At 39.4% G+C, this 9,452-nt stretch overlaps 1 protein-coding gene across 1 annotated transcript; it reads right to left on the bottom strand.

Moving 5' to 3' along the window:
- Positions 1-1,489: 1,489 nt before the first annotated feature.
- Positions 1,490-7,932, bottom strand: LOC107505739 (60S ribosomal protein L31-like). Its single transcript, XM_036224650.1, is given in 4 exon segments — positions 1,490-1,678; positions 1,680-1,878; positions 7,482-7,617; positions 7,861-7,932. Coding segments are annotated over 4 exon segments (579 nt in total). The 3' UTR covers positions 1,490-1,506.
- Between the last annotated feature and the right edge of the window lie 1,520 nt (positions 7,933-9,452).

The following is a 9,452-nucleotide window of genomic DNA, read 5'->3' as shown; positions in this document are numbered from 1 at the left end:
ATTTCTTAGTTAAAGAAGCCAGTCTGAAAAGGCTGCACATTGTATGATTCCAACTGTATGACATTCTGGAAAATTTACCATGTTGTAAGGAAGTCCCAGCTACATGGAGGTGTCGTATGATGATGTTTTAGTCAACATTGCCAGCTAATGTCCCAGATGACAGACAGCATCAACTACTAGATATATGAGTATATGAACCTTTAGATAATTAGGAATCAGCTGTCAAAATACCCTCAGCCTTATAGTCTTCCATCTAAGGACTCAGATGTCCTCACTATGCCCTTTCTGAACTCCTGATCCATAGACTCCACATAATAAAAACTTGTTTTGTATCACTAATTGGTGGAATAATTTATAATAAATAACTAAACCCTATATCTTAATAGCAATAGATAACTGGAACATATATCTATATTCTGGCTACCATTTCATTAGTAGAAAATTAACTCTTACATGGTGGCTGTCAAGGAAGACTCAGACAAAAACATTTAGAAAAGAAAAGAGATTTACTTGCAAAGAAGTGAAAGATAGGACTGGCTCTCCAAATTACAACAAACAAACAAACAAAACCAAATGAACTGAATTCCTGTATTAGTTTCCTATGGCTGCTAAAACAAATTATCAAAAACATAGTGATCTAAAACAACACCAATTTAATATCTTGAGTTCTGAAGGTCAAAAGTCCGAAATGGGTCTTATTACGCTAAAAGGTGCCAGCAGGGCTGCATTCCTTCTGGAGGCTCTAGGGGAGAATCTATTTTCTTGTCTTTTTCTAGCTTCTCAAGACTACCTATGGCCCCATTCTTCCATGAGAAAAAAGAAGAGACTAAGCCTCTAATATTACTGTACCAGTGAGTAGAAAATAAGCAAACAGAGTAACTTGCCAGCCATTGAGAACTATACATATTTCAGGATGAGATGAATTTAGAATTGGTCAAAAAGCATTTGATTAATAGCTTCAGAGATTGAAATCCTTCATCAGTATATTTATTGTTAATAGACTTGTATTGAACAGTGGCTATGCTCAGGTTAGGCTACAAATAAGAGTATTTAAAGACTGTTCCTTCCCCATGTATATAATTAAATGAAGTTGAAAAACAAGCCAAGCATAAATAAATAAATGAGATATATTAAGGGTAGGCGTGGGTGGGATTAGACTCAGCATGAATTAGAAGATTCTCAGAGCACTGCATATACTCTGGGACTCAAAGTCTAAGAAAAAAAATGGGGAACTAACCCAAAAGAAAGTAGTGAAAATGAGAAAATGAGCTCTGAAGGAAAGTTAAATTCTTTGGATTGATTTTCCTGCTGAAAGAAAGGGTTCAGGTTTATGAGACTCCAGCTGTCCATTGCACACTCACACATCCATCCACCTCACAGCTATTTCCTTCTTTTCTGCTGTGGACACTTCGCGGTCAGTTTCCAGTTTTACCAGACTGCAAGTCCTCTGAGGACAAGAATCATCTTTTTTTCCCCCTGGTTTTATAACTATTTGACAGTCAGCAGTTAGTTCTCATCCACATTAACTGTTTGTAGATTTTTGAAAGTGGTGATGGGTATGTAGGTAACCAATGTATAGAGCCTGTTCGATGAATCTTCATCCTCATTGTTTTCTGGACAAATGCACTGCATACAATGTGGGACATTACTTATTCCTTTGGCCCAGACGGCTTTGTTGTCTGGTGTTAATGTGCACATCTGGAGTTCCCGTCTCCTTCATGGCAAATTTCCAGATCTCTTTGCGTGCCTGAGGAGCATGCTTCTTGAAACCTGCTCCATGGATGCGTTTGTGAATGTTGATGGTGTATTCTCTGGTCACCTTGTTGCTGGCAGAATAGTCCATCTTCTTTTCACCATCCTTCTTTACAGGGAGCCATTCTGCCAAGCTCAAGTTGGAAGAAAGTGAATCATGTCTTATTTGTCTTTGAATCCACTGGTGCTGGTACAGAGTAAGATGTTTACTGCATGTTTGTTGGATTATTGAGTGATTAGAAGGGAGGATGGATGTTAAGTGGCCGGGCCACAGCTGGCTCAGAGGAATGAGAAAGTACAGGCTATTTTTCACTATTTAAGAAAGTATCCTGACACTTTGGGGGCAAGGGAGGGTGGTGGTTTGGATGTTCTGTTGGACATCTGTTGGTCGCTCACCTGGCATCCACTCCTGCCCTGCCGTCTTTCCTGAGGCTGAGGTGAGGATTAATTTACTCTCAGCCATTCAGTGTTATCTCTTGGTCCTTGCCTGGGTGTTGATCCCAGGCCTAACCTAATCAGCATATGGACATGCCTTGATCACTCTGACTTTTTCAGTTTGGTCCAAATCAGGGTAAAGCTTATTAACTTGCTCCAAGTTTTGGAGAAGAGAAGATTTATGTCTTTATCTTTTTCATGGGTGATATGGAACATGAATATTGTGTTGGAATCACTGTAACTACTTTGCTTCAGTCAGAGATGAAACAAATACATGGGTAAAGGCAGATCCAGGGAAATGGAACACAAGCCTGAATCAAATTGCACTGAAGACAGCTCTACATTATGCTTTCTATGTGAATCAGTACATTCCCTTCATGTTTAAATCAGTTTGATTTGGATTTTATTAATATTCATAACACAGTGCATGCTAAGTGATTCAGCAGTAATTCTACTACCAAAGTTGGAAACTGAGAGGCAGTGGCATGATGGTTAGAAATTCAGGTCTGGCTTCGCTGCTCCATCATCAGCACTAACACTGGGCAAGTTACTTGCACTTTCTGAGACTCAGTTTTTATCATATGCAGGGCAGGTATAATAGCTTTTTGAGGATTAAATGAGATAATGCACGTTCACCGCTAAGTATATTAGAGTTCAGAAGAGACGAGGACAGCAGTACCGACATAACTGCATAACCTCGAAAGGTCCTGTCTGGGATTTCGAGTGTAAAATAGCATGTCCTGAGTTAAAATTGAACTTTCTTGTAACATTTACTTAGGCCGACTCACCGTAAGTTCCTTCTGTCTACTTCTTAGTTCAAATCAACTCTAATGGCATATTAATAACATTGTCCATTTTATTGTGCTTTACTAATTGTGTTCTCCACAAACACAGAACCAGTAAGATGTATATAGAGATGGAAATAAAGATAGAGCTATCTAGATTTATTATAAGGAATTGGCTAACAAAATTATGGAGGCCGAGAAGTCCCAGGATCTGCAGTCAGCAAGCTGAAGACCCAGGAGAGCTGGTGGTATAAATTCTAGTTTGAGTTCAAAGACCAGATAACCAGGAGAGCTGACGGTATAAATTCCATTTGGAAGGCAGGAGAAAACCATTGTCCTAACTCAAGCCATCAGGCAGGTGAAGTTTCTTCATACTCTGTCTTTTTGTTCTGTTCTGTTCTTCAACTGATTGGATGAGGCCCACCCACACTAAAGAGGACAATCTGTTTCACTCAGTCTCTCATTTCAAATGTTACTATTATCTAGAAACACCCTCACAGATATACCCAGAATAATGTTCGACCAAATATCTAGGTACCCGGTGGCACAGTCAAGGTAACACATTTAACTACTGCACTCATTAATTCAAAAATATGTATTATCTCCTGTGTGCCAGGTATTGTTCAGTAAACATTGGGGATATAGGAGTGGAAAAAGAAAGAAATCCCTACTCTCATGAAGGTGTTTTTTTTTTAAATGAGTTTCTTCATAGGTTAGCAAGTTTATTTTTCTATCGTATCTGATTTAATTCTCATAATCTATGAAATTGTTTTGACAAGTATTATATCTTCACCATACAAAGGAGGAAATAGAGACACAGAGATTCATTTGTTGACTTGGTCAAGGTCATAGAACTCCTAAGTATTAGAAACAAGACTAGACTTGAAGTACCTTGGATCAAATGTAATGCTGTTTTTACTACACTGGATTTTTTTATGTACCTATTTACCTGAAGAGAGCTGCAAAGTTGAGAAGAGTCAATTTACAGAATTACCTGTTTCCATTCTGCAATGTGTTTAGGGACAGACGGTGTAATATGAATTGTCGAATCACATGAAATTGCTATTATTACTCATTTGACATCACAGTCTAACAGCCTTTCATGCTTTTGTCCAATGGGCAACTGCATTTGAGAAGCACACTTGGGCTGGCATCAGTTGACCACTTAATTCTCAACCCAAGACAAGATCTTGCTTCATTCTAATGGCTCTCAAAATGTTGACATGCATGGGAGCACAAAACAGCACTCTTTCTTGTTTTTCCTTCCTTCTAAAACCACAAGAAATTATTTAAGGAAGTTTTAATGAAATGTATCTGTCACTTATTAAGATGGATGGCTGGAGTACAGCTTTCCATTACTGGAAATGGCAGAATCAAATTAGGAAATAACAGTCCTCAGCATCTTCTCCAACTGGCTTTTGCATAATGTGTTGGGAAAAATGCCACCTCGGCAGAAAACTGCTGTTGTGAAGAGCAAGGTTCTTTTCTCAAAGGGGTTGTGTTTACTAGTGAGGTTCCTCTTTGACTTTGGTAAGTGAAATGGCTGAGCTTGAGAGTGAAGCTTCCTTCCACTGGACACTTTTTAGTGTTTGGAGGTTGGAGGCTTAGAGTCATAGTCAAAGAGGCTCACAGAAGCTCTTAAGTTGTATATTTCCCAAAGTCAGAAGCCCTGGCTTTTGATTTGGTTTTCTAAGCATCAAATTTCTCATTTCTTATTGGGCTCAACAATACTCATTTAACAAATTCTGTGCTGGATGTCTACTATGTGGCCAGAACTCTTGATACTGGGTGTACAGCAAGAACAAAACAATGTGCCTGGTTTATGTTGTTACTACACAGTAAATAAAGTTCAGAAAGTGTTTCAAGCTGTCATGGTAATAAAGCAAAGCCACAAAGTATAGAGTAGGTAGAGGAGGGGTTTATTAGAAAGAATAAAATCTCTTTCACAAGTCATGAAATCCAGGCCCTTATTTCAGGATATCTACTGTATTTTTATGTCTCTGGGGGGAAGCTGTGCACTTAGCATTTTTGGTGGTGGTGTTAAAAAAGTTTTTTTTTGAGATCATTTAATTCATCTTTGATCTAAGCACAGAAGTCTGTTTTTCAATACCCCAATGAATGATAGTGGACTAGTTACCTTTTCCTAAGTACATCTAGACTCAAATTTCATTTCTCTAGGAAGAAGTCAAATCACCTTGAAGTGTTTGTTCATCTACATAGTCTTTTAGCAAACAAATGTTGATCCTCTACTCTGCATCAAGCATGGTGGAGGGACTGGGGAGAGAACAGTGAACAAGATGTAGAACATCAGAAGCTCACCATTTATTTCCATGGCATGTTTTTGTTATGATGAACTTGCATGCATGGGATATTATCCTCCCAAACATCCTGCAGGGTAGGGAGGACAAGTATAATCAAGACATGGAAGTTTATGATTGTCATTAGTGCTTTCTCTTAGTATTTCTGAGCATAACCCTTTTAAGTAATTGTGCTGGTGTGACATACTATGGCTAATGAAATATGAGGAATGATCATGTCACCTATGAACAGAGGCTCTAAGAGGACCTTTCCTTTCCCACTTTTGTGGTCATTGTGGATGTTGGTGTGCCCATCACTGACTCACTGAAGAACCACTGTGAGCAAAGATCCCTTCTGCCCCACATTGGATTTGCAGTGTGAATGAGAAACTAAACGTTTGCCGTATTAAGCTGCTGAATTTTGTGGTGTTCTAACTACCCCCAAACCTGGCCCCGACTAATACATGGTTGTATCTGATCACCTTTCCTCACTGGAAACTTACTGTCTTGTGAGGGAATTTAACATCTCAGAGGGAGTTCATCTCATTGATAGAAAGTTCTGGTTTTGGGGAAGTTTTTTCTTCAAAATCGAAATAAATCAGTTTTCCCATCATCCCCCCTGACTCTTCACTCTTCCCTGTGAAATACCAAGGGATAAACCTATACTTCCTTCCACATGAATGTTCTTCACTTAAAAAGACTCCTGTCATGTCTCTCAGATTTCTCTTCTCCAGGAGAAATAAGAAGTGATCCCCTCAAACTGGTTCTTTGATGACAAGGTTGTCAGGTGCCTCATTCTTGTTTCCAGTCTCTAGATACACTAGTGTAGCTTTTAAATGGGGGAAATGATTATTTCAGATGTTTTATGACCATATCTACTATAATGAAACTTCTATTTTTTTATACTCAGTACCAAAGCTAAAAAAATTATTAAAAGATTTAGTAATCTTTTAAGACAAATTCAATCATATACTTCCTGCTTAAAACCCTTCAAAAGCTCCCCATCGTGTTTAAGATAAAGCACTTATGAGACCCTAAGTGATCCTAACGCAGCCTACTTTTTCAGTTTTATCTTTCTCAAGTGTCCCTGTGTTAGTCATTTGTCTGTTTGCCCTGTGATCCATGCCTTCCCCTTCTCTGCTCTATATTACAGTGGGACTGAAAGGATATATTTCAGGGTTTCCACACAGGCTGGATTCCACCTAGATTTAGCCCAATGAAGACACTGGTGGGAGAGTACTTCTGCTCCTCACCACTCTGTCTCAGGTGGTATCTCCAGAAGTGGACACATTTCCTCTGTCTCCTTGTGGCTCCAGCTCCTGCCAGCCCGCTGTGTCCTTTCGGCCCCACTAATGTCAGGCAGTCGCCGCCATGCTGTGGCCCCATCCACACAGCTCCAGCTCCGGACTATGTTCATCTCAGTTCTCCCCAGCTTCCTGCTGTCGCCGATCTCTGAATTGCTTCCTCAGCCTTTGTTTATCTTCTCAACTCTTCTTTACAGTTATAAAAAATTCCCTCTATTAAATTTCTTCTATTTTAAATACCTTAAGAGATTTCCGTTTTCATGACTTACATTCTTCTAGCACTCTATTCTCAACCACAGTGAATATTTTCCAGTTCTTTTAATAAGCCATGTTCTCTCTTGCATGTTTAAAACAGTTTTATCGCTTTTCTCCTATAAATGTAACTGGCCTCTATCCATTCTTCAGTTCTCAGTGTAAGTGTCTTCCCTCTGGGTTCCCTTAGCACTCCATGCTCATTTTTTTTTTTTATCAGTACCTTCACTTACTGTTGGCTTGACCATTTCTCTTGGGAATTATGATCTCACAGCAAGCAAGGGCCACGTCTGCCTTATTCATTGTATTTCCAGAACCTAACCTAGTATCTGGCTCATAGAAGGTGCTCAATGAATAACTGAAGACTGAATGAATTAGTAGTATATGTAAAACATAGTTATGAACTCAGCATTATGTATTTTGAAAAGTGAAATGAGTGCCTTGGTAACTATCAATAAAGTTTGGAAATTTGAGGGTGATGGGGAATGTTTTGGTGAGGACTTGTATTGTGCCTTTAATATATACAGAGATGTGTGACCTTGATTTATATTTTGGATATCTGAGAGGGAAAAATTTTTTGTTTTTTGTTTTTTTTAAACCACAGCCTTGGATAAAGAATCGTTATCATTGCCATTGGTTGTACCAGATGCCCGTACCATTAACAGTGGTCAAAGATTCTGTAAAAATCTTCAGATGGGACTGATTGGCTAGGGCATTCTCTAGTGTTAAGGTGACCACTGGATGTTTGGCCAATTGTGCTGACCTTGGGTCCCACTCTTGATCATGGATATCCTGGTTAGGGAGTGGAAAACAGCAGGCTATGTCACATATGGTGATGCCACTACCATATGTAATGTTTACAGATTCCCTTTTCTAGTCACTCAGTTGATTTCAAGGGTCTCTCCAGGTGGCCAATGAGTCTGAGAGAGGGATGACCACCTCTGGTACCCTTGCATCTAGCAAAGGATTGAGAACAGAGGAAGCCATCTTCTCCTATAGGCAGGATATGCCAGAGGGCCCAGGTTTGGCTCTAACCTGTAAGTACCACTTCTGTTTCAATAAGGAGAGCTCTGTGGCCAGACTGAGCTTATAGGGTGCTGCCTTCATGACCCAATGCATAACGGGCAGTTGGGTAAAGATTGTTCTGGTAAAGTTGGGTGAGGGCTTGGCTCAGGGACTGTGAGAGCTTCCATCCATCTCCAGAGGAGCCCGATATATGGCCAGCAGTTGCTGCTATTTTAAATACCTGAGAGATTTCCGTTTTCATGACTTACGTCCTTCTAGCACTCTGTTCTCAACCACAGTGAACATTTTTCAGTTCTTTTTATAAGCCGTGTTCTCTCTTGCATGTTGAAAGAGTTGAGGAGTTTCTTGTACTAAAAGTCCATGAACAATTTATGGCCGTCACAGGTGGTCCAGAGACTTTAGGAGACATGAGTACAGGTTGCTGATGCCTCTACAATGAAGGAGTCTCTAGGCAGCTTTAGTAGGATTGCCTGTTACATTGCATTTGGACAGACTTGAGAGACTTTTGTTGTGTGTCGGGGCATTCAGAGTAGGTTGACTTGTAAGTAACAACATAAATGGGCTTCAGTACAATTTGTAAGTGAGGAATATGTTGCCTCCAAATCCAAATAGGTCCAGTAAGTGCTGGGCCTGCTTTAAAGCATTAGGTGAGGAGTTGATGTCTTGATCAAATAATGACCAGAAATAGTGAAGTGGTAGAGCCTTGAATCTTCTGGGGGAACAAGGGCTCAGTCCTAACTGGAAAAGTTCTATGACAAATGTTTATATATTCTGTGTGAGTATATTCTTTGCCTCTCCTCAGAGGAGGGTGTCATCAGTATGATGTCATACTTGTGTTCCTGGAGAAAATCGAATGCAGTTAAGATCTTGCCTGCAAAGACTGAATATGATGGCTGAGCTGTTGAAATAGCCCAAGCGATGTAAACATTGTTCATTCAAAAGTGAGGGAGGGTAAATTTCAACTGAGATTAAACTGAGATGTTATCAAAATAGGCACTGAAGGGAATATATTAGCGAAATCTATAACAGCAAAATACTTTTCACTTACTGATTGGATGGCGTCAGTAGTGACATATCATAGCAGTAAGGTTAGAGTAAATCACTGTTAGGTATCACTTATTTTCATCAGGTTTAAGCACTGGCCAAATTATTAAAGAGAGAGACAGTTGGAACAATGACCCCTTCCTTTAGTAAGTCTTGTATAATGACTCTTAATTCCTGTAGGCCTTATTTCAAAATATATTGGGCTATCTTAACTATTTTAACCAGGTGGAAGGAGGATGTGAAGATAGTCTGTGGGATCTCATTTTGTGAAACTAACTGTAAGTGCAGAAGACTTCATTTTATTCAAATTTATTACCCATTGAGTCTGGGTATCTATGCACGCTATGGAATATTTTAGGGCAATGAATGTTCTGACCACGGGGACTTTAGGAAAGGAAATAGTGCTGATGGTTAAAATGAGGCATACCTGTTTGCCCTATATTTTAAGTCTTATAATTCCCCTAAGAATATAAGGGGTGCCTTGTTTAAATTTTATGAGATCCTAGATATAACTGTAATGTGAACACAGTATAAAGACCATGAAGATTCGCCAGTTG

This window comes from Rousettus aegyptiacus, unplaced genomic scaffold (genome assembly GCF_014176215.1).
Source record: "Rousettus aegyptiacus isolate mRouAeg1 unplaced genomic scaffold, mRouAeg1.p scaffold_m13_p_7, whole genome shotgun sequence".
In the NCBI taxonomy this organism is placed as follows: domain Eukaryota; kingdom Metazoa; phylum Chordata; class Mammalia; order Chiroptera; family Pteropodidae; genus Rousettus; species Rousettus aegyptiacus.
Note: the sequence above shows the minus strand (reverse complement) of the source record. Positions and strands in the feature narration are given on the sequence as shown.